General features: G+C 33.1%; 1 protein-coding gene across 1 annotated transcript; it reads left to right on the top strand.

Moving 5' to 3' along the window:
* The first annotated feature begins 21,468 nt into the window (after positions 1 to 21,468).
* On the top strand, positions 21,469 to 25,343 carry LOC104904256 (expansin-A4). Its single transcript, XM_010692463.4, has 3 exons — positions 21,469 to 21,755; positions 22,067 to 22,385; positions 24,740 to 25,343. The coding sequence occupies exons 1-3, from the start codon at positions 21,608 to 21,610 to the stop codon at positions 25,047 to 25,049; spliced, it is 777 nt and encodes a 258-aa protein (XP_010690765.1). The 5' UTR covers positions 21,469 to 21,607; the 3' UTR covers positions 25,050 to 25,343.
* The last annotated feature ends 357 nt before the right edge of the window (positions 25,344 to 25,700 follow it).

A 25,700-nucleotide genomic window follows, 5' to 3' on the forward strand; every position in this document is an offset into this window, starting at 1 on the left:
ATTTGAGATAGTCAATCTTAAGCAGCTTAAATAACATGTAATACTTTTATTTTAACAGTTTGCTATAACATGTATGTCCACTAGTGGCAAATTTATATAAAGTGGAAGTGGTTTATTTTTCTTATGGATAAAATATTGTTGGGTATATGGTAGTATATGAAGCTCATTGAGGTGTATGGGTGTGGAGATGAGGTTGCGTAGAAGGAAAACGTCATTTGGGACATAAGGCTAACTTTGAATGGGCATATCTTTCAATCTATAAATGATTTTGAGGTGATTCAAAGTGGAGGTGCTAGCTTGTTCTGAGAGCTTTCCAATGATAGGTCATATGTCCAACTCCGGTGAGAAACGAGAAAGTTATGACGGTTTTACGAAGAACTGACAAAACTGACGGGTTCTGTCCGCCCGCGGGTTGTCGAGCGCGGCCGCGGGGTGTCGAACCGCAAAGCCTAATTTTTCCGGTTTTTGGTATTAATGAGGGTATAAATATAAACCCTAATTATGTTTATTTATTATTCATCATCTTTAAACACATAGTTTGAGAGAGAGAAAGCTTTAGAGAGATCTCTTGGGTGCTTTTGTAATCTCTATCAAACATTCATCGATTCCTAGTGCAGATTCGTGGTTTTTCTCCCAGTTCTTGGGTTTCCACGTAAAAAGTTTCTGTTGTTCTTTCCTTGCTTTATTATTTGATATTCTATTATTGTTTGCTATTATTTCTAGATTGATAGTCAATAGAACTTACAAGTGGTATCAAGAGCTAGGTTTGATTATTGTCTAGATCTAGAATAATTAACAATGGAGGATTCAAAGATTAGAATTGAGAAGTTTGATGGGACAGATTTTGGATATTGGAAGATGCAAATAGAAGACATCTTATATCAGAAAAATCTTTATCAACCTTTGACTGATAAGCCTGCTGACAATGGAGGAGGCTAAGTGGAAAGTACTGGACAGACAGGCACTAGCGGTGGTGCGTTTGACATTGGCTCGGACTGTGGCGTTCAATGTCAAGGATATCAAAACAACGGCTGGATTGATCAAAGCACTGTCAGATATGTATGAAAAGCCCCCGCAATGAATAAGGTATATCTGATGCGCCGTTTGTTTGGTTTAGAGATGAATAATGGTAGTTCTGCTGCTGAACATATTAATGAATTTAATTCATTAATAAGTCAGTTATCTTCGGTTAATATTTCCTTTGAGGATGAAGTGAAAGCCCTAATTTTGTTGTCCTCTTTACCTACTGCTTGGGAAACTGTTGTAACTGCTGTTAGTAATTCCTCTGGTAAAGAGAAATTGGTTTATGATGTTGTCCGTGATCTGATTTTGAGTGAGAGCATTCGAAGGAAGGAGAGTGGAGAATCATCTGGAGCATACAGTGCAGAAGGTAGAGGGAGGGAAAAGGGAGGAACTTTCAGGGAAAATCGGAGTCAAAGGGGGATCGGAGTAAGTCAAAAGGCAGGGCTAGTGTTACTTGCTGGGGGTGTGGTAATGAAGGACATTTAAAGAGAGATTGTCCTAAGAAAGTGAATGGGAAAGGGAAGAAGAAGGTTCAAGAAAGTGATGATGAAGAAGATGCATCAACTAACTTGATTTCGGAGTACGATTCTGATGCTTTGATGGTAAGCATGGATGATCAGAAAGAGTTGGTTGGGTGCTTGGGATCATGGGACTTGGATTCGGGTTCTTCTCACCATTCCTCACCATGCAAGGAGTTGTTTCGGAATTTCAAACCGGAAAACTTGAAAAGGTCTACCTTGCGGATGGCAAGGCAGTGGAAGTCATGGGGAAAGGTGATGTGAGTGTGAAACTCACTCATGGTGGCTCGTTGGAGTTGAAGAATGTCAAGTTTATCCCAAGGTTGAAGAAAAGCTTGATATCGTAGCCCAACTTGCTACATCGGGTTACAAGGTTGTGTTTGATGGTGGTTCTTGGAAAATTGTCAAGGGAGCAATGATCATAGCTCGTGGGACAAGGACTGGAACACTTTACACCATGGGGAGCACAGTGAAGGGGTCCGGGATTGGGATGAGAACTTCATGTAAAGTGTCGTTTGGTCGGAAAACTATCGATAGTGGGCAAAGGGATGAGAACCGTGGTGAAGCGGTATCCCGTGGCAAATTGACCGGTAAGCGAACAAGGTGAAGACGGCACACAAGCATGTAGTGCCGGAAATCCTAAGTGGAACAAAGGGTGTATTGTTCGAGTGGGAGCAATGTGAGTTTGCTTATAGAACAATGAGAAGCTTCTTTGGCTTAGGTGAGTAATTGGTTTTATTGAAGTTTGATGAGACTTCAATGTGCTTCTTTGGTTGGAGAGGAAGTGGTTATCTTCCTTAGTTGTAGAGGAAGGGATCTTCATTTGGTTGTACTTGTCTCTAAGGTGATCCGACCTCCGGGGTAGGAGGGTGTGTAGGTTCATGGAGTGATGGTGCAATGATTTGGAGTTTAGTCATTAAGAATCAAAGTCGGTGTAGATTTTGATGTCTTTGAATTGGAGTTGGTGCAAACTTCAATGTTATTTTCCTTGGTGTAGAGGAGATGTGTTGTTATGGGATGCTTGATGTATGTCATGGTTTGGACACGACTAGAGATTGCTTTTGCAGTGGGAGTTGTGTGTAGGAATTGAGATGAATGAGAGGATGATGAAGGTATGAAGTTTTCTTCACTTACACCTATCTCCAAGTGGGAGATTGTTGGGTATATGGTAGTATATGAAGCTCATTGAGGTGTATGGGTGTGGAGATGAGGTTGCGTAGAAGGAAAACATCATTTGGGACATAAGGCTAACTTTGAATGGGCATATCTTTCAATCTATAAATGATTTTAAGGTGATTCAAAGTGGAGGTGATAGCTTGTTCTGAGAGCTTTCCAATGATAGGTCATATGTCCAATTCCGGTGAGAAACGAGAAAGTTATGACGGTTTTACGAAGAACTGACAAAACTGACGGGTTCTGTCCGCCCGCGGGTTGTCGAGCGCGGCCGGGGGTGTCGAACCGCAAAGCCTAATTTTTTCCGGTTTTTGGTATTAATGAGGGTATAAATATAAACCCTAATTATGTTTATTCATTATTCATCATCTTTAAACACATAGTTTGAGAGAGAGAAAGCTTTAGAGAGATCTCTTGGGTGCTTTTGTAATCTCTATCAAACATTCATCGATTCCTAGTGCAGATTCGTGGTTTTTCTCCCAGTTCTTGGGTTTCCACGTAAAAAGTTTCTGTTGTTCTTTCCTTGCTTTATTATTTGATATTCTATTATTGTTTGCTATTATTTCTAGATTGATAGTCAATAGAACTTACAAATAATTGATAGTAAAAAACTTTCAAAGTATATTTTGAGGGCTAAGAAATGCTTAGAAATTCAAACATTTGTCAAGTGCCATCAATTTAATAATGTTTATTGTCATAATGTTGACATTTCATTTTTATTATTCCTTACCAAACACCAGCCTACAACCACCAGCTCTTGAGTAGACAACAAAACGAGTAAGTGCATCCAAAACCACATATTAATCTAAACATCGCGGTCATAATCCTTGCTTTTTGCGAGAAAAGGTCATTTACTATTGAGCTAAAACTCTTATCAATTGTAGAATAGCTAGCCCTAATCAGTTTTTGTTAATAGTTTTTTAAAACTTCAATTAGATTATTCAATAACATTCGTACATTTATCTTCTTCTAGATATATCCCGTTTTCTATCTTTAGTTAAAAGTTCATGAAAGAAATAATTTTCTTAATCTGTAACGAATAATGTAAAATGTAGTTTTTTTTTTTTTTTCCAGTTACATTTACTTTTGACAATTTACAATGCACATACATGTATATTACTATTTTTGAATACAAACCAAGCTTGCTCGATATAGTTTTTTTTTTTTTTTTTGGTGTTTGCATTTGGTTCACCTTTCGGGCTACATCCGGATTGAGGCCAAATTCGGGGTGGTTAGGTTTCATTCCTCTCCCAAGGATGTTGCGGGGATTCGAACATGAGTTCGTCCTACCAAAGCCAGTCCCCATCACCACTGGGCCAACACTTGGTAGCTTGCTCGATATAGTTGATTAGAGATTTCCTTTACCATTTTTCCTACTTTCAAGTGTCGACCGGTAAATCCTAGAACAAAACAACCGTGCCGCAAGGGTGAAGTCAGGTTTGGTTGTGGATGAGGGGCCAGTTTAACAGAGAATTCTAAACATGGTTGTTGAGGGAGACCAATTTACCTATAAAACAAGACGTAACCATTGATTTTCTTCAAATTTATGTTGGGGCAGCAAGGGTCATGGCCCTCTTAGATCCCAACATAGCTTCGCTGATGTTGTACTGGTTGAGATCTAGATAGAGTCTTTATCCTTCTTATCATTTAAAAAAATGTGTTCGAATACGTATTAATATATGACTTCAGATTATTGGACAGTCTAAAAATATAGATTAATATGATCAAAAACGTATTTCATGACTATTTTTTTTTTTTTTTTTTATCAGGAAATTAAGTCAGCCCAAGGGCTAACCCCTAGCAGGCTACTAGCCTGTAGGAAACACCAACACATTGGCTGGTAAGGCATGCACAGCATGCTAATTAAGGAAATACCCCAACAGAATGTTGGGGGTAAGGATCGAACCCATGACCTCAGGGGCCAAGGGGGGAGCGCTCTACCACTTGAGCTAACTCCTATCCTTTTATTTCATGACTATTTACATTCTTGAATACATTTTTTCCAAATATGTTCAATGTTACGAACTTTTTATTACAAGATTGAAAGCGCAAAGAACAGATAAAAGAAAGATTGGGAGTAAGTTGTAGACCAAATTCGAAGTACAATCTTAAGCTTGGGCCAGAAAGTTGGAGTGGGCCTGAATCTTCCATCTGGTGACCCCCAAATCCTGATAAGTCGTCGAACTTTCTCAATTAGAGGCCTAAAACCCACGATCCATGGGACCATAATCCGTGGGACAAGGAATTTAGTTTATTAGTTAGGCTGGACTGCATGACCCACTACATATCCATCACCCCAAAAAATGCTATATAATGTGATAGGATTTACGGCCTGTTTGGTAGTTGGTTATAAATGGTGGTAATGGGAATTAATTTGTGAAAAATATCATTGTCCATTCCCATGATAATGCTAATTTATCCTAAAGTGTCCACTTTCCTTCTTAATTTTCATTCCCATCCAATACCACCTTGTAGTTGGTAATGAGTGGTAATAATAATTGTTTCCCCTTAGAGACAAAAACACAAGTTTAGGGGTGAGATTGTTTTCCTATGGAGAAAAAATGCTTCCCCATGGAGATTTTAAAGATTCCCTAATAAAATTATATTTAAAATTCATTCCCATTACCGCAATTTATTAACGACTACCAAACGGACCGTTAGGAGTATGTAAGTTGGGAATTGGGGGCATAAGCATTTTTTAACTCTCATGGACTTTATGGTTCGATTTGGGGGTTATTTTTTAATATTCTGTGCACTCATATGTAATATACATACATCCTCATTTAATCACTTGGTTAGAGCTTCTCTCCCGGTTCCAGGTGATCTTGGGATCGATTCTCATCCCCGCCCTTTTGGCTCATTCGCACAAAAAAAAAACATCATACGCATTCACACTCTTCCCCATCTTGTCTTGATATCTGTTGCTACGGTAATAAAATAAAAAAAAAAACTAAGTTATAATGCACCAATCTATATCTAAACATCATTCCTCCCCAAAAAAAAAATCTCTATAGCACAACACAAAATACAAGAGGTAGAGAGCTAGCTTGAGCTTTCACATTGTGTTATGGATGAAATTAAAGTGCATTAGTTATTCAATTGTATTTAGACTATTTAATGGAACCCAAATCAAATTAAGCAGGAATAAACTACGTAAAGGAGCAATAAAAAAAAAATTAATTCAGATTTTGAAATGTACAATTTGGGCTGGTTCTTAAAGCCCTGAAATTATAATGTTATTTGTATAAAGTTTTGTTTGAAAGCCCTCTACCAAGGGAATTAGAGATGATGATCAGGCTTCTGGGTGGGCCTTGAGAGAGCGAAGCCCAACATGTGTTACAATAAAAAAAATAAGCTTAGAGACTATCAATGATAATTGATAAGGCCTAAAGAAGTATAAATATAAAAAAGCATTATACTGAAATTGCATTAGAGAATAAAAAAGGATAAATAGAGGGAAAAACTTTATTTAGTCATTGGATAATAAACCCACTTGTAACAGATATTAGTATTAGTGAAATGCAACTTAATAACAAGAATTATTAGAAATAACTGCATCTATTCAGTGAGTAGATTACTCGTTTTTAATGGACTATTAAAAAATCATCTATTTATCTATCTATCTATCTATCTATCTCTATTACATAAGGGAAGGGGGGACCTATGGTGTCCTCTTTTGAACTGACTATTTTGCCCCCCTTTTCCTTACTAAATTACAAAAATAATATCAATACCAAAATGGGGATTCAAACAAAGCTACCGGAAATTAAATTTCAACATCACTCCCAGATCACTTATGTTAGGAAACTTTACAAATCACTTTCTAAATCACGTTCAAGAAATCCCGCAAATCACTAAACTTTACAAAAAACTAAAAATTAACTTACAAACCAAAACTAATATAGTAGGGCGTAAATACATATAAAAAAAAACATTCACAAAATTCACTTACAAATCATTGTTCTCAAGAACTCACAAATTTCACTTACAAATTATTCTTTACCTATACACGCTATGCATAAAAATCTGTAAAAAAAAAAAACATAAAATTTCGACGGAGATATCACACATTTGTCCACTAGCGATTTGCAAACTTCCAAAAAGATGCATAATTCTTTTAATCTTCAAAGTTATTTCAAATTAGTTGAAAAAACAATAGCAATTGTTATGTAGCGACTAACAGAAAAAGGGAGATGATAGCAATTAATTAAAAAGGACTTAAATTTAACCCTTTATTTTCACATGAAATGAGAGAACAAGATAAAAGTCACAAATTTAGTTTTTTTTTTTAATTCCAATATTAAAAATTCTGCTCATAACTTTGCAAAAAAACCATTTTCACAAATAAATTTTGAAAAAAAGAACCAATATCAAAGTTTTCGCGAACGGTTTTTACAAAAATCAATTTTCAAAAAAAATTAAATTAATTTGCTAAAACCATTTTCAAAAAAAAAATTACATTATTTTGCGAAAACAAATAGTGAAATTAAGCACCAAGACAACTGTAAAATTTTGAAATGGAAAAAAGGGCTTTTATACAATTTAAATTTAATTCATTTTCATGTTAAATCAGAAAACAAGATAAAAGAAACGATTTTTGTTTTTTTAAAAAAATTCCAATATCAAATTGTGTATGAAAATTTACAACTTTATCTCAAATATAATTTTAAATATGAGACTGATGAAAATTTTAAATATAAGTTTGTGAAATCATAATTTAGATGTTAGGCAAGGGGAAAAAAAACTGAAATTGATTCATACTTTTCGGATTAAATTTTGGGATGATAGAAAATCGACTCAAGAAAAAACTGAAGTTGATTTAAGAAATTACCTTTCTTTGTTAGAAAATCGACCTAAGAAAAAACTGAAGTTGGTTTGCTTCCATCAAAAGTGGTTGATACGGCTGATGGATTTTTGATGAGTTAGATCTACTGCTTTGCTTAATACTTGAAAAGGCTGATTTTCTTATTGTATAGTGTATAGTTTGATGAACTAGGTTTCTTGAAAATATGGTTCGTAGATTTGTAGTGAGAGGAGAGAGAAAATGAATAGCAAAAGTAGTGGAATTATACTGATGTTGCCAAGTAGTGAAAAAGGTAGTGAAATCTTTTTTGTTAAAATTCTAGAAGGATGTGCCTATAGGCTACATCACGTCACTCAAAATTTTGGGTTTCAAATACAAGTGTTGGTCAAAGTATAAATTAGCCAAATTATAATATGAGTTTCAAATACAAGTGTCGTAGATCAAAGTATAAATTAGCCAAATTATAATATTGTTGCATTGGAAATTCAACGTAACAAATAATATGGACTCATTTTTTTTTTTTTTTGGTTCAATAGATATAAGTTTAACTAATAGAGTAAAACTGTAATGCTACTTAAATGCAAAGAGTTAATGACTGCAAAAGAAAGAACATAATGTAGAAGGAGTACTATTTAATTGTATTTCAAAGAATCTTATTCACAAAATGGAGGTGACCGTAAAATACTAACTTGCATTTTCTTTTTGTTTACTACTTTGTAATAATTAGGCCTAAAAATGTCATCGCACGCATCGCGTGCATAAAAAGCTAGTACTAATATATTAAAAGGCCTTACTAAGCAAAGAACGATGCCACGTGGTACCTTCGCTTGAAGTATTTTATGTTATATAATTCACATACATTAAAAAAATATAAAATAAATTATGTAAGATTCAACCTCGAGATCACAAGCATATATACTAATCTCTTAACTACTAAACTAAGTTAAATTTGATGTCATTATTTCAAAGTAAGATATTAATAAATGAAACATATACTCCCTCCGTCCCAAAATATAATTCCCATTTTCATTTTGGGTGTCCCAAAATATAGTTCCCATTTCCATATTTAGTTCCACATTTTTCCGTAATTTGTCTATTATTTCAAAGTAAGATATTAATAAATGAAACATATACTCCCTCCGTCCCAAAATATAGTTCCCATTTCCATTTTGGGTGTCCCAAAATATAGTTCCCATTTCCATTTTGGGTGTCCCAAAATATAGTTCCCATTTCCATATTTAGTTCCACATTTTTCCGTAATTTGTCTAGAAAAAACGTGTCCCGTCATTTATTTGCTTCTTGAATTTTTTTTTTCCTTTGTTTATTCAACCAAAATGTTACAATTAATGCTCTTTCACCAATTATTCTCCGTTCTCTCTCCTAAAACCATCTTTTCCCATACAATATTTATTTAAATAAACAAAAAAGTTTTACTATCAATCTTATATTCTACTCCCTCCGTCCCATAATATAGTGCCTATTTCATTTTTGGTGGTCAAACTTTAAAATCTTTGACCGAATATTCTCATTTGTATATATAAAAAAACATATTCATGTAGGATCTTGTTAGATTCGTCTCAATGTGTAGTTTCATAATATCAACTTTTTATATTTTTTATCAATAAGGAATTGAAGATATTAAAGGTCAAAGTTACGTTTTGGAGACCGTGAAAAAAGAAACAAGCACTATATTATGGGACGGAGGGAGTACTTGCATAAATTACCGTGAAAAAAGGGAAATGGAAACTATATTTTGGGACGGAGGGAGTAATTACTTAAAGTGTATTCCGGGCCTCAAAACTAATTGTCGATGACAAGTTGACTTTCACCATACATAAAAAAATAAAAAAAAATTGTTTTATTAATGGGTAATTAACTTAGGGGGTTAACTTTTAATTATTTACACTTGTCTACTTAATATAGTTAATCTTAGTGCATCAATGTAGGTGTCTCTCCATACATCATGGCATTGCAACTCTCAAGAAACTGTCTTCCACTCCACCAACACAAGTTACATGACTTATTAATAGTTCAAATCAATCATTGTGATTAGGAAAGTGATGAATTAAAAAGGAAAATTAAACTAAGTATGAATTTCACCCTCAATGATGATATGATATTATGATGTAATATTGTGTAATGTGAGGATGGACCAAACTATACGTGACTCTATATATGTTCAACAAAAGGAAACATGTACATACAACTGTGTGCAATCCCCATGTGAAGGTGATCATTTTTGCTTTCACAAGCATATATCGTTAAATGAACGTTATTTTCTAATTATTACTTTATGGTGTATCTAATTTCACAGCATAAGTAACATAAGTATTAATCTGTCAAAAAAAAAAAGTAACATAAGTATTAATTTGTTGTGTCAATGAATCACTTTGATAGTTGATATTTTTAAATTATCAACTAATAAAAAAATATAAAATAATATTTAGAGTAACTTTTGTTTTATATATAAAATAATATGGGGTTTTAATTTAGTTTCAGTTGTCAAGATCTCCTTTTTCCCCATAGGAGTTGTATGAGTTTTTTTGTTTTTAGGTTTGAGAAATTATTCTCATTGGTTGAAATTCGAGACTCAACATGAAGGAATTCGGATGCGGTTAACATAACTCGATCAAGAATGCTCTTCCCGAACTATGTTAGAATGATAGACTTCTTATCAATAGCTGCTTGATTCAGCAAATACAAGGGGGTTTATTCACAATTGAAGATAATCAAAGGGGAGAAAACTTTAAACTCCCTCCGTTCTCTTTTGTTCTTTCTATTTATAATCTTTACACTATTCACAATTGAAGAGAATCTTCTAAACTATTTTCAACATATGATATAAAAAAATATAGTCATGTGCAGTATTGTCTTGTTTGATTCGTCTCAATGAATACTTTATTAACATGAAATCATTATATTAATACATGAAGGTCAAAGACATGCATTGGCAAACGTCGAAATCAAAATAGGAAGAACAACAAGAAATAAAGGGAGTCTACCAAATTATCATCATTTGATTACCGACTATCAAAATGATCATAAATAAAAGAGTTAAGGAATATACTATATGTTCTTTTGGACTAAATTAATGAAAATTTAGTTCAGTAAAATTCAGTTAGTTTCTCCTAGCAATTTTAATTCAATTAAGTACAATTCAGTTCAATTCAGTTAAATTCAGTTCACATAAATGAAGTTTAGTTTAATTTCGACAAATTGAATTACATTTAGTTCAATTCAATCCAGTTCAATCCAAATGTGAAGGATCGTTAACGGTTAACTGTTATGCATTCATTCAGTTAGTTAATTGCACAATTACTGTTTTATAAAACCTTAATTAAAGTACTGCTAAAGTTGGTGTCTCGATCTTGTCCCCCCCTCTACGAGGGGTGGGGAGATTGGGAATTGTTTTTGAGGACCTTTTCGTGTATCCATATTACATGAGAAAAATCTCAAGATATGATTCTGTAATTGCTTGTTTAAGAAACTTGGAACTAGCCTTCTAAACATAAGGGTTGCGTAAATATTGGGCAAGTATTAGATTTTATCAAAGGGGGGAGACATGCGTGTTTTATAATGGTCCCTTCCCTTTTGTCAAGGCCAACATGCTGCATTGTGTTTCAAACCAAAAATTGTGTGAGTGAAAGAAGAATACAAGTTTTTTAAAAGGCGTTTTTAAATCCAGAACGGTATTACATGGGCCTCTTCCTAAGGACGTTTTATTTCATATAATTCATGTACAATTTAAAAAAATTAGAAATTGAATAGTATAAGCTTTGATCCCATGAGTACCTCATGTTCATATACTAAAGTCTTAATCACTAGAGAAAGTGGTATTTATTGCTATCATTTTAAAGTATAATATTAATAAATGAAATTTTTTCTTATCCGAGCATTGCCCATGACCTAATAACTAGTTATTATTTCAAAACCAGTTCAGATATAGAGTAGTTTATTTAATGCTTTGTCCAATTTTAGTTCATTCTGGCCAAAATGTCTAAATTTAACAAAGTATAAATTTTTTTAGGGGAACAAATGACAAGGTTGATTTAGTAAAATTTTCCTTTTTGAGGGGATCGGGTCTATATAGTAACATCAATGTTGTTTTTTATAGCAATTTTTCAATAAATACCCAAAAAAAAAATCTAATTTCTATACCAAATTTTTTTTTGGTCCTACTACGAGGAGTTTCCCACTGCCTTCGACGAATGGACTAATCTTCAACGAGAGTTTGTATGGATACCTCAAAGGGCAGCATCCTTTCCAGCTAGGATTTTTTCCATGCACAAGGCTCGAACCCGAGGTCTTGGTTAAGGAGCGAGAGGCCCTTAACCACTCACGTTAGCCCCAGTTGATCTATACCAAATTGTTAAATGAAGAAGAACACGCCTGTTCACTATGTATATCATATATATGGTCCTGAACTTAACATAGAGATTTCTTATACAATAACTTTTCAGTACAAGATCACAGATCTTTATATTTTAGCATATATTTAGAATTTCTTTAGCCAATTGTTAAACATCGCCCATAAATTACTTAAAATCACCCAAAATATATTTTAATAGCCCAATTTACCCTTTCCTCTTTTCTACACTACCCACCACCCCCACCACCACCAACCTTCTGCCATTTCACCTTCTCTTTTCCTCACCACCCCACCACCACGTACCTTCCCACTATCACCGTCGTCGCACACCGCAGCCACCTTGCAGCGAAATTTTTTTAAATTGTAGAACGTCCTGGCAGGACGTTCAGCCCATTATTAACGATAACAATGATTTTCTAAAAAGTTTGTAAATAAAAACTCTACAAGGTAAAGTTGTGTTTGAACCATACACATTTTAAAATCAAGGGTTCATATTGGTGGAAGGGAAAGATTTAGCGGTCGATTTTGATGAGATGAAATAGGAGGATTTTAGAAAGATAATATGTGAGCCATTGATTTTTTATTCAATGATTGATATTCCTCAAATTCTACTTTTTAGAGTCATTTTACAACTCAAGAGGATCCAAACACGATTCACACATTATTAACGATAACAATGATTTTCTAAAAAGTTTGTAAATAAAAACCATTCTAAATTACACTGTATATAAAATCTCTTTTACAATACTCTTCCTCGTTCCTACTATTAACATGATGAGGATAGTCAACCGAATGGATTGTAAATTAGGTCATTTGATTACTTATGTAATGGGCATGGTTTGGTTTTAGTATGATATCTTCCATTATATCAGAGATTCCCAAAAAATAAGATATTGTAATTTTCTAAAGAAAAAGAACGACCATTCCCAATCAATTAAAGTTCAGCATTACGCTATAGATGCAATATTAAATCATTTAGTTAGTAATAGAACTGTTATGTTCTTCACTCATTGGATTTTGTGGTGCGATGCTTGTAGCCATAAACGGAAAAGACATTAGTATTAGTATTGATATTTAATAACACCAAGGATATCTTGGCCTAATGGTTAAGATTGAGGTGCTGTGAACGATAGCTCATAGGTTCGAATCTCCCCTCTCCTTCTTTGTACTTTGTACCACTTTCGTGGCTCATATGGATAAAAAAAAATTGATATTTAATAACGAGCAAGACATACTTTGCTCAAATCGTAAGAAAGTCGTTATGGACATATATAAATAAACTGTTGGGGTTTGTGGAGTGGTCCCGCAGCTCGGGAGAAAGAGTGAGTTTGTGGGAGTGTTGTATGTTTACCATTGATTCTCCATTGATTCCATAGTACAAGTTTGTGGGTTTTTCTCCCGAAAATCGGGTTTCCCACGTTAATTTTGGTGCGTTCTTTTTTTTGTTCTCTCTCTTTGCATTACTTGGTTGTTGTTTCAATTTCTTATTTCTTCTTGATTATTGTTGATTATTGCGTAAACTAGTTAGCACTTGTTTCTAAGTCACAACATAGACAACCTTTTGCTTTAATAGAATTCCGACAAGTTGTATCTTTCGTTATTTTGAAGAACTAGTCCAGTGTGCTCGTTTCTTGTGAATTGTGATATGACTCAAGTTGCATATAGGGGACATTTGGTATAATCAATGAAAATGGAATGGAAAGGATTTGGATAAGAAGGAGAGATAGAAATAATAATTGTTAGCTTTAATAGTTGTTTGGTATCCTAATAAAATGGAAACAATTGAGAGGTTTGTGCTTGAGGGAAGAAACATAATTTGTTCCCAATATTTTGATTAAGGGTAACAAATGGGGGGATTATGTTTCTCTACAAAAATTGTATTTGTTACTTAACATTCATACCAAACAATTAGAAATGAAAACGTTATGTGAATTTGTTTCCTACATCAAATTTTCCCATACTAAACACCCTCGTAATCTTTTTAGATTAAAACTTAAGACTCGTTTTTAAGCGTAAACAAGTATATGCTAATACCAAGCTAAGTTTAGCCTAAAGGTAAGAAAAGAAGTAAAGAACCTTCCAGCCTCAACGTTGCGGGTTCGATCCCCACTAGGAGAACTTTGGAAAAGGGTTTCCTCTTACCATCCCCCCGCTATCAAAGTGTTTACCCGCAAACTCAAATCAAATTAATCTGCGAAAGATTACAGTCTAACAGTGCCTTTCATATTACCAATTTCCATTGATGAAAAGGAACAGAATCATAGTATATTAGTACACCACCATTCTTGGGCTACTATTATTGCCCTATTGCAAAATTATTGATAATGAAGATGCATGGATTTATTATACGTTGCGTACAAGTCTATCTATCAATTAGTTGATGCTGACATTATTATAGTATGTCATAAGACATAAAATTGGACATTAGTATTCTTTCTTTTTGTCATCATTTATGACGGGCTGTTAGTATGGGGTTTAGCATCATACACGAAAATGATCAACAATTATTCTCTAGTGACTACCATCTTGAAAGCCATTGCAATAATATAGAGAAGAGATACATATCTTAAAGCAACAATCCATAATTCAAATACATGTAACAGACTAATATGGGACTACTAATTAACAAGATTAACAACCATTATTGTAGATACTTGTCATTATAGAATGTTCAACTTGGGAAATTGAGTAGTTGAATACACTTTAATTAACATGGACTCATGGAGTATCACATTACTTATAATCAAGTGAAACTATTGATCAGGGGCGTATTGTCCAGGACAAGAACTAGTTATATAGACATAACGCACACAAATGAATTTAAGATATGATTTTGAGGTCATTCTTCTATCAAAGAATTATATAATTGAAAATGAATGCTATATTGCTATGTGTAACTAAGCCTTATGATTAACATATTTAACAAGACTATAATTATGATTTATGAAGGACCTTTAACTTCTTATATCTTGCATTTTTATATAGTTATTGTTGGGCCCTCCCTTTTTGAAACATGATTGGCTAGGATTTGATTTTCGGTTATGATAATACCATGATATATTACGTTGGATCTAACACAACCCCATGTCAGATAAGAGTTTGACCATATACAAGTTTGGCAAGATTTTATTCTAAAACCAATTGGTGATAGGTGGAGTAGCCTACTATTATTTGTTAGTCATTCTCCTTCTATCTCTTCAACGTAGGACAATTAGTCTCGACTCATATGTGAGTTATACTCTTAATAATTTTTAAATAGTAACATAAACTTTAGAAACAAACTTTAGAATTAGTCCAATAATGACTAGGTTAATTTCTTTCAATGACTAGGTATACTTTTATATTAAAATTAGACCGTCTCAGTTAATAAATTTTGAAAACTTTTTAAAAGGTTGAGCTAGCTTATCTTTAATAAATTTACACACAATTTAGACCCAAAACAAATATCCCTACCATCTAGTCAATAATTATTTTCTTTTCTCATTCAAGAAACAAAAAAACAAAATGCAGTCAATTGGTGGACTTTTTAAAATTTTAAAATACTTAAAAAATAGAAAAAAAAAATGTTGGGTGGGAAATTCACATGCCAATTTGGCAAAGAAAAAATGAGTTAATTAAGTCATGGGAGTCCCTGAATCCCCGGAAGCTAAGGTGGATCTCTTTGATGATGAAACAAGTAAAGAGGGTGGCAATTTGTAGTTGAAATAACACCTCCTTAAAAAAACTTAAATATGTTTGCTACTATTTCTGATCTTCAAGATTTGGTTGATAGGATAATATTGGACACTTGTCTTTCTTATAGTTCTTCCTTCTATCTATACCTTGAGTTTTTGGACAGATAACACCAACTAAAACTCAACTGTTTTTCATCTTCACTCAACTTAATTCATTTGCCACCTCCCCCAACAAAAAAAGAAGTTGGTATTGGGTAAATCTTTAATTTCATATGTTGAAATGTGTACTTATATCCTGTCTTTAGTTATTGCATGATTTGCATCCTCCTGTTGAGAAAATACGTGAACATGGAAAGTTGTATTAAATTTAGGGTAAAACTAGTTATGAGGCCTGGGCTATGCACCGGGTAAGAAAAACTTTTATCTATTAATATAATACTTTATGATAATAACACTAAATACAACTTAGCCTAGTGGTTAAAACTTTAGTATATGTACTTGAGGTCTTGGGATCAAATCCTATACGAAGCAATATCTTAATTTTTTTATTGTACATGGATTACACGAACTAAAACTCTCTAAGATATTAGGAGAGCACCACATGGCACAGTTTCTTGTTTTCGCACGCCTTTTAATATATTTGTATAGATATATAATTATTTTAAATTCACTTTAATTTTTAAGCTTCCAATATATTACTAGAATGAAAAATACAAAGTTCGAATGAGCGATGTATCTTAAATGAGCAAATTAAATATCTATTTCTAACACGGAGAGAGTAGTAGAGGCCCAACCACTGAGGCTCTGATGTAAAATGGAAGGAAAGAGTATCTGAAGTAAATATGCTGGGCCGGGTGTACCGTGCACGATGAACGGTCTCGGGGGTTGGGAGGACTTGAGAGGGAAAGAGGGAAAAACACAATCTCAATTCTCAATTCTCAATTCTTATTCTTCCTTTTCTCTCTCTTTTAACTCTTTTAACTAATTATTAAAATTCATTTATTAATATTGTACTTTGATATGATAGCACTAAATACAACTTGGTCTAGTGGTTAAAACTTTAAGACTCCCTAGGGAGAGCGCCACGTGGCACCGTTCATGATTTACGCACGCCTTTTAATATATTAGTATAGATTGATTTCAACCCTACAAATTATGACACGGGTGCACCAACACCATTAACTTTGACTAGTAATCAAAATACTATAGAATATTCGCTTGGGTGCAGTGGGTGTCATAAATGACGGCAGAGCTAAACTTTTTTTTGTCAGTAGTAGGGAATCTGTACTTTTTTTTCCCATTTTCTTCCATTTATCCTATTTTTCACTAATTAGAAGCCTTTAGTCACATGAGCATGTGTCGAAAAAAGTTAATTTCGACATCATTTATGACATTCACTGCACCCAGATTAATAGTTTGTAGTGTTTTAACTACTAGTCAAAATTGGGTGCACAACTTTGCCTTAAATTTATCGTCGTGTTTGAAAATAATTTTTATTTTTAAGTAAGTAAAGGTTGCCTCATTTATTTAAAAGTATATTGATGGAAAAAAAACTATTCTTTAGTGAAATAGCAGTAGTGTGAAAATATAATGGTTTTTTGGTTTGTATATTGATTTAACAAACAATTTTACAGTATACAAACAATAAAAGACACTACTAAAATGTGCTAATTGTAACGAAATATAAATGGTTTGGATGGAAAATTTCTAATTAGCTATTATTATGGTAATGAAATCCGATCTCCAATCATATGATTTTATTGACAAATTTTTATTTTGAAATTGGAGCAAAAATCTTAGCAATAAAGGGAGTAACATTTTAGCCATAATTTACAATTTAAGTGTTAACAAATACTCTCACGAGTTCACTCATTATACACCCGGGTGTACCATGAGCATGGTACACCCAGGGGTATTTTTGTAATAAATTATAACTTCAGGTACTCATTTGACACCAAATTTGCTCATATGGGCATTTTGCTCATTTACTCATTTGCTCATTTTGTAATAAAAGTGTTTGCTCATTTTCTTAACTGAGTATAAATGTTCGTTTCATTTGCTCATTTGTTCATTTTGCTCATTCACTCATTCGCTCATTTTATTCATTTGGAGAAAATAGTCTTGGGTGTACCATGAGCATGGTACACCCAAATGTAGTATAAATATTCTCATACTCTCACTGTCTTCTTTAGATTCGAGGAACTACCACATTACCACGTTACTCACATACACCCTTTTTAGTTCCACCAATTTTCTCTTGCATGACTCCACCAAACCAAAACTCCACAAAACCGAAACTTCAAAAACTAAACATACGCCAATGAACCGATCTTTATAGAGACAAACAGGGGATAGCAAATCCAAAGTTATCCGACTCAGAGTTAGTCTTATAAGAGATCGCTTACTTTTAGATTAAAATTAGGCAATGACTAGTTCTATATTAAAAAACAGATTTAGCTCAATAGTGATTAGTTTGATTTTTTTTCAAAAACTAGTTTAATCCATTTAGTGATTAAGTCTACTTTTATATTAAAAATTAGATCGTTTCTTTTAATAATTTGTGTTCGACTCTAAATTTTAATGCTCGTCACAAATAACGAGTATTTTTAATGCCTTATAATTTGAAAACGAGGGAGTACCCGTCAGGCTTAAATGTGAGGTGAACCGCGAAGAGTACTGAAGACTAAAGAAAGCGTACGGTAGGTGCACGGCGCATTACGTGGACCGATGATTGCGGAGAAATCAATTGGACCCCACTTTCATGTTGGGCTATCTTGAGCCCAGCCGACTTTATCTAGAATCGCAGCCAATTAACCATTAGCCATCCCTTTTTTTTATTCTTTCCTCCATTTTTGTTGTTAAATTTTAACCAAAACTCATTTTTAACCCACCAAAAAAAAGCAACGATAAGATTTATTTTTATCTTTAGGAAATATTGGAACCTTAGCTTATCATTAATTCCTTATCCCTATTTTTCTAACAGCGACAACCATTAAATTACCTTGAGATTGCATAAAATTTGAAGAGATCAATATAAAGTTGATCATATATTCTATGACTAGCTAGATAAGGTTCTTTGATTTTACAGCATATTGAATTTATTTCAACAGGTGGACTATATATATTATTCTATTACCTGAAATCGGTTATATTTAGAAAAAAAAAATAATATTATGACGTGAGAAGTATGGATAAAAGGATGTAGTAAAGGATTATTACATATATAATAACAATAAATAATGCAAATATGTGGTACGAATTGCCAACTTGATACCGTATTGGCAAAATAAGGAAAGGTGTTACGTTACTACGTTACGCTCTCTCTTAAAATGTTTTACTCCATGTTATTCACATACTATAAAAAATTAATAAATACATTGTATAAAATTCAATCACATGACATCAAGCTTATATACTAAGGGCCTGTTCTACCCAATTTATTTTCAGTTCAGTTCAATTTAATTCAGTTCAGCTCTGAGCAAATAGCCAAGAAAGTGAAAAGTCAATTAACGATTGCCATTCATAGCACAACTTGTAACTGAAGCAAAGCTTATTCACATTAGCCCCCTTAAGTAACGGTTTTTCGTTTTTGGTACTAAATTTCTATTCCAATAATCTTCATACATCTCTTTCAATTTCATATTTTCATACCTACCCTTTGTTTTTCGTAAAAGGCCAATAGAATCTATAAAAGAAAAAAATGACACCAAACTTAAGATGGAACGTTAAAGAAGAGCCACAGTAACATTAACACTAAAGATTCTTTTCTTGCGTAAGAATTGCACTATGCATATTACCTTTACGGCTCGTTTGGTAAAAGGTCATAAATAATGGTGATGGCAATGCATCATAGTGTCAATTTGTACTACAAATACAATGTCATTACATGTGGTAATGCTACTTCATATCAAAATATCCATTTTCTTCCTAAAAACTCATATCATCCATTACCACTTCGGAAGGTCTATTGGGTGGTAGTGGAAATTTATAAAGGGAAATTCATGTTTTGTGATAAAATTATCATTTCTATGGTCATTGGCATGAAAAATTCTTTACACATTTACACTATATTTCATTATCATTACCACTATTTATGACCACTAACCAAACGGACCGTTTGTATATAATTAATTTAGGCTTATCTCACTTGGTAAGACTCTTATCTCAAATCCTTGAGGTATATATCGAGCTTAAATCTTGCTAACCTTTTCCTATGTTCAAGTACCTGATTAGATTATATTGAACTAAGAAATCGTGAAGATTGAGATCTAGTCGGGATCCTTCTCCTTGCCCAAAAAGAATGTACCTTTAGAACTTATAAGTACTTAGCTTGTATAAGTTGATCAAGTCCCTCAGCCTAATCAAATAGGAACAACTAACATACAAATTGAGTATATATATATTGGACAAATTGTGAAATAGGTCAAAAAAACAAGCCACTCATACCCACTTTGGTAAACAAAAAAAACTATCATTATATCAGTGAAAAATGTACAACTGATTATCACTTTCGCAGAAAGGATATACACGAGTCAAATTGATCAACTTTCTGACAATAAGTTGTAAAATATGGCGCATTTATTCCACTTGATTAATCATCTAGTTTGTTTAATTTCAGTTAAGTACTTTTAAGATACATTGAGGATTTGATCATTCCTGACTCTTAGAGATTGGATGTAGAATTTATCGCATTCGTCTAAGTAAGTTAAAAGGCCTTAAATTAATTATCCATAAAATCATTACAAAACCCTTGAGATGTCTTTAAGACATCTAATTTAGACATTTAGTTAACCAAATAATAAAAAAATCTCATTAAAAAAATCATGATATATCACCACCTTCGACCAAATTAATTAATCACATGTTTTTATTACTAACGAGAAGGTGAATATTCTTTTATTAACTACAATGAATATAGGATACATATACTTATGTAAATTTGATTAATCTGAAGTATTTATTAAGGTATGGTTGAGTAATTTCTTACAATCCGACTTGCGTGGACCCGGTTCACACTAAAAATAGTGTGGACCAGCCCAGGCATGTGACCCGTTATATCAGTTTAACATACACTATATCATTTTAACATACACTATATCACTGTAACATACACTATATCATTTTAATATACACTATATCATTTTAACATACACTATATCACTGTAACATACACTATATCATTTTAACATACACTATATCATTTTAACATACACTATCATAAACTCACGTGATATGGATCGGGTGCACACTAATTAGTGTGCACCGGGTTCATATTAGTTTTTTTAAATTTCTTAACCAAATGAGAACATTTGAATACTCCATTTTTACAATGCAAGATCAACTTTTTTAAAGGTAAATGTACTCTAATTTTTTAAAAGTTAAAAATGATTTTCCTAGCTTTCACACCCCTATAATGTGGAATAATACTGTAAAACACATAACTCTAACCTTGCCCCAAAATTACCAAGTATTCTTGGATCCAATGGTATCGTTTTCTATTTCCCACACGAGAGGTCAAGGTTCAAACCTTGGTGGAAGCAAAATTTTAATATTGTTTGTGACACTCCAAAGAAAATTCATCTTACAACAGATTTTCGAAAGGGGGTAAAAAAAAAACCTTAGCCCAAAATTATACTAGAAAGTAGAAAAGTCACCCATAAATCAGTTTTAAATACAACAAAATGCAAGAATAACTATTCTCTAATCTCTATTGGTAAACAGACAGTCACAAACTCACAACTGAGTACGAGGGAACTATGTGATTGATTTCACAAGCCATAATTTACGCCTTCTCTTCTCAACACCAATATATAAAAGTCAAAAAAAATCCAAATATAAAGCAAGAAAAAACTACTCATCCTCCTACTAATTACACATTACACACCATAGTATGACCAACCCGCATTAATTACGGAAGAAATTCAACCCCTTTTTTTCCCTTTATAAGTACTCTACTACCCCGTATGCTCCCACTATCTCATACCCTCAACTCAAACTACTACTTTCCTACTATCCCCTACAAGTATTTTCCTATACCAAATTACCAATGGCTTCCATAATCCTCCCTATAACTCTCTCTTTATTCTCTCTTTTCTCTCTCATTCATGCTAGATACCCCGGAGTTTACTCTCGCGGCGGTTGGCAAAGCGCTCATGCCACTTTTTATGGCGGCTCTGACGCTTCTGGAACTATGGGTACGTTCTCATCACTTTATTTTAATATAAGGGTTGTATATAAGACATAAATACATTACTTAAAATGTAAATAAGGTGTGAATTTATGGAAAATTTTTGCATCAATCAATGTAATAAATGATCAATTAATGCAACTTATTTATATTTTTAGCTTCTTATATACAGCCCTTAGAGTCGTCTGTATGTTGTTTTATTATTTGGTTTGGAACAGGGACATTCCAAACCAAAACATACAGACTGCTAGAATAAATGCATTAACTAACGTAATAATGTATTATAGTCTAAAACTTTTTTTGTGTTACGAATTATAGGAGGAGCATGTGGGTATGGTAACTTGTACAGCCAAGGGTATGGGGTGAATACGGCTGCACTTAGCACAGCGTTGTTTAACAGTGGCCAAAGTTGCGGGGCGTGCTTTGAGCTTAAGTGTGCTGATGATCCACGATGGTGTCACCCAGGAAGTCCTTCCATTTTCATCACTGCAACAAATTTCTGCCCGCCAAATTACGCGCTGCCGAGTGATAATGGTGGATGGTGTAACCCTCCTCGCCCACATTTTGATCTTGCTATGCCTATGTTTCTTAAGATTGCTGAATATCGTGCCGGCATTGTCCCTGTTGCCTTCCGCCGGTAACATTTTTCTCTCTTCTCTGTTTTTGCTCTGTTTTGTCGATAAAACTTGGTTGATCCAGTGAGTAATTTATCCATTACTAATAGAATTTAACGTAAGGTGAAATCCGTAACAAATATGTTTTTGTTATCTATTAGGAGCGCGTAATCTATCCAGGGAAATGGTAGTCGGTAGACACGTAGTTTTGTCCTGTTTTTTGGGTTTGTTTTTCACTATGTTTTGGGACACTTAAGTGAACGAAGGGATACATGTCGTTTTGTCTACTGTGATGAGTGATGAGTGATGAGTGATGAGTGATGACTGATGATCAAACCAATTAATATTTGACAGTTGAGATATCAGCTTATTTATTGCTTATAGCTTTTTTTAGAGTCAAAAGATTAGTGCATCTCTCTATCTATTGGTTGCTATTTTTGCTATGATCTTACTTTTTTAAAGTCGTCCTACAACCTTCATATCTCTAATTTCTTATTTTAGCTAATTTAAATCTTGTAATATTGAGTTTTTCTAAATGAATTCACATACATAACGTATGAAGAATATGTAGCAGATTACTACTTACCATCATATCATCTATGATAATTTAAGAAACCAAAATTATGATCACTAGTGATTAGGGTTATATCTTTCAGTTGATTTGGGTGTGATGGGTTTAGTTAAACCTTAAACCCCCAACACCTCAATGAAAAATGTTACCTCTTATATACTCCATATTCCATAAGTATATTAATTATGATATGCATAACCTCATGCCTCTATACGTACAATTATAATCATTAATGTCTTCAACTACGAAAGTTTATTACACAAATTTAGTAAGATGTTACATGATCAAAATTTTACATTATGTATAAACATGACATATGGCGAAATGAGAATATATAAATAGTGTAAAAGTTCAATAGTGGTAATTAATATTGTACGGAGGATCTACTTTATAATGTACGGTATAAGTGCTAGAGTACAACTACAATATGTACTATTATCTGTTGGTTTTATTAGCACGACCAAATTTTATTGGTCCTAATTTTTCATAAATTGGACAGTGTCTAGAAAAAAGGAGGAAACGTCATAATAAAAGGATATTCTATCTTATATTTTTATCATGGTTACTGATCACTCATAAAAAAATGATTTTGGACGAAAGGAGCCTATCTTAAGTTTTTAACGGTTTGCTGTTGAGTAGCAATAAAAGTGTTATTGTCCAGCAGAAGTGTCTCCTTATGTTTTTGATGGACGCTTTGTCCACATCTTAATATACTCACCTCACTTTTCCTCTAAAAAAAGTTCTTAACTGTTCAAAACTTTCAATTATCTCTTTATTTTTTTCAACAATATAGATTGAGAATCTTAGATTAATATTTTCTCCAAGCCATTAACATTAGTTCCTTTTTTAACTTCTGATCATTTCATCATCATTGTTATTAAAGTTTATTCTTTATCATAGGACAGACGCAACGATCAAAACCTTTGCTTGACATTTGCCCAATTGATTAGGATAATAATAGTATATATTCCAGGTGCCTCATGAGAAAAAGAATCATTTTATTACATAATTATCTCTATATAGGTATAATTGTTATCCTACTTTGAATATGCCCGAATCTAATTCTCATATTACTAACTTAACTTATTGTATTAGCCTAATCATTAAATTAGACAACGAGAATACCTGTTAAACAATTAGACTTCGTTTGGTAGGGCGTAAAACATTTTCCTATATAACTATTTTCCTTTTTTTTCAATTTTATATTGTTTGTTTCGCAAATGAGTGTAAAATCATTTTTCCTATGACTTAAATTGCTCTCCCAATGATAAAAACCATGTTCCTTTCAAAATAGAGGGAAAAATATTTTCCTATCTCTCTTATACATTACTCTCACTACGGGCCTGTTCTCCCTAGCTTATTTTCAGTTCAGCTCAATTTAATTCATTTCTGGACAATACTTCTAGTCTCACATATCACTATTCAGTTCAGTTCAATTGTTTTATGCCGAAGAGAACATACCCTACCTCTTTACTTTCCTTTCATTTTCATTATTTTTTTTACATAGAACCAAATAACGGAAAACTAATTTGAACTACTTGCTTTTAACCTTTTAAGGAAGTTCTTTTGTTACTACCTTTCTTCATAAACGTTCGGGCGTCTTTCAAGGATTCGCTCACTTGTTGGAAGGCGGTAACAACAGGATCGAGAAATTCAATTCTTTTAACTCTGAATTGTGTTTTCCATTGTAAATTATTTTTCATGAAAATCGTTTTACACCGAAAATGTTTTACGCCCAACCAAACGGAACCTTAGTATTGTCGATTGCATATCACATTTTTCTTAATATATAATTTTTTTTTACAGGGTGCCATGCAGAAAGAAGGGTGGAATTAGATTCACAATCAATGGCTTCCGTTATTTCAACTTGGTATTAATCAGCAACGTTGCAGGTGCAGGTGATTTAGTGAGTGTAAGCGTCAAAGGATCAAGAACAGGGTGGATGAGTTTAAGCAGAAATTGGGGTCAAAATTGGCAATCAAACGCTGTTTTGGTTGGTCAGTCACTCTCCTTTCGTGTTACAGCCAGTGATCGTAGAACTTCCACCTCTTTGAATATTGCTCCCTCTAATTGGCAATTTGGTCAAACTTTTATTGGCAGAAACTTTAGGGTCTAATAAAATCTATATTATCCTAAAATACCAAATGTACCCCTTTTAATTTATGTGTTTTTCTTCCCTTGGCTTAAGGGAAATGGGAGGAAAGAAAAGTTTGGGGGGTGTTTTTGTCTTTTCATAGTGAAGGTGTCTTTGGAAAAAAAAAGTTGGGAAATTTGAAAGAATTGTAAAAAGCTGAAGTGACCAAGAAAAATGTTCTTTTGGCCCGCAGCTTTTGTTATATAACAGTACTTATATTATTAGTAGGTTTGTTATATTGAAATATAGATATGAATACAACATAATGTTAGTTAATTGGAGTTGTTGGCTACCTAAATCACATGCTTGATTTGCGTTCCAAATCGCAAAGTTGTTAAATTGATATACATTGTTTAACCTTATATCGTCAATAAAATAAAATTTGTGGTCAAAGTTCTCTTGAATTATCTTTTTAGTGCAAATTTGACGCTTACTTAGTTAGTGATATTAAGTTAGGGTAATCGTAATACTTTTTAGTATAAATTTGTGAAAGCATTTCAATATTAACATACATGGTAATGAAAACACCTTCATGAATTTCTATTACAACCTTTCCTCGTAATGAATCTTAATAAAATTTCAGGAAGAAATAAGGTGTTTTGAGATAAATTAACATTACCATGAAAATACCTT

The sequence above is a fragment of the Beta vulgaris genome, chromosome 2 (genome assembly GCF_026745355.1).
Source record: "Beta vulgaris subsp. vulgaris cultivar EL10 chromosome 2, EL10.2, whole genome shotgun sequence".
Taxonomy (NCBI): domain Eukaryota; kingdom Viridiplantae; phylum Streptophyta; class Magnoliopsida; order Caryophyllales; family Amaranthaceae; genus Beta; species Beta vulgaris.

Bases quoted from the DNA above. Each gene is read 5' to 3' on its own strand.
- LOC104904256 (XM_010692463.4), top strand. From the start codon at position 21,608: ATGGCTTCCATAATCCTCCCTATAACTCTCTCTTTATTCTCTCTTTTC. The intron at 21,756-22,066 runs GTACGTTCTCAT...TACGAATTATAG, and splicing joins TGACGCTTCTGGAACTATGG to GAGGAGCATGTGGGTATGGT. The intron at 22,386-24,739 runs GTAACATTTTTC...TTTTTTTTACAG, and splicing joins GTCCCTGTTGCCTTCCGCCG to GGTGCCATGCAGAAAGAAGG.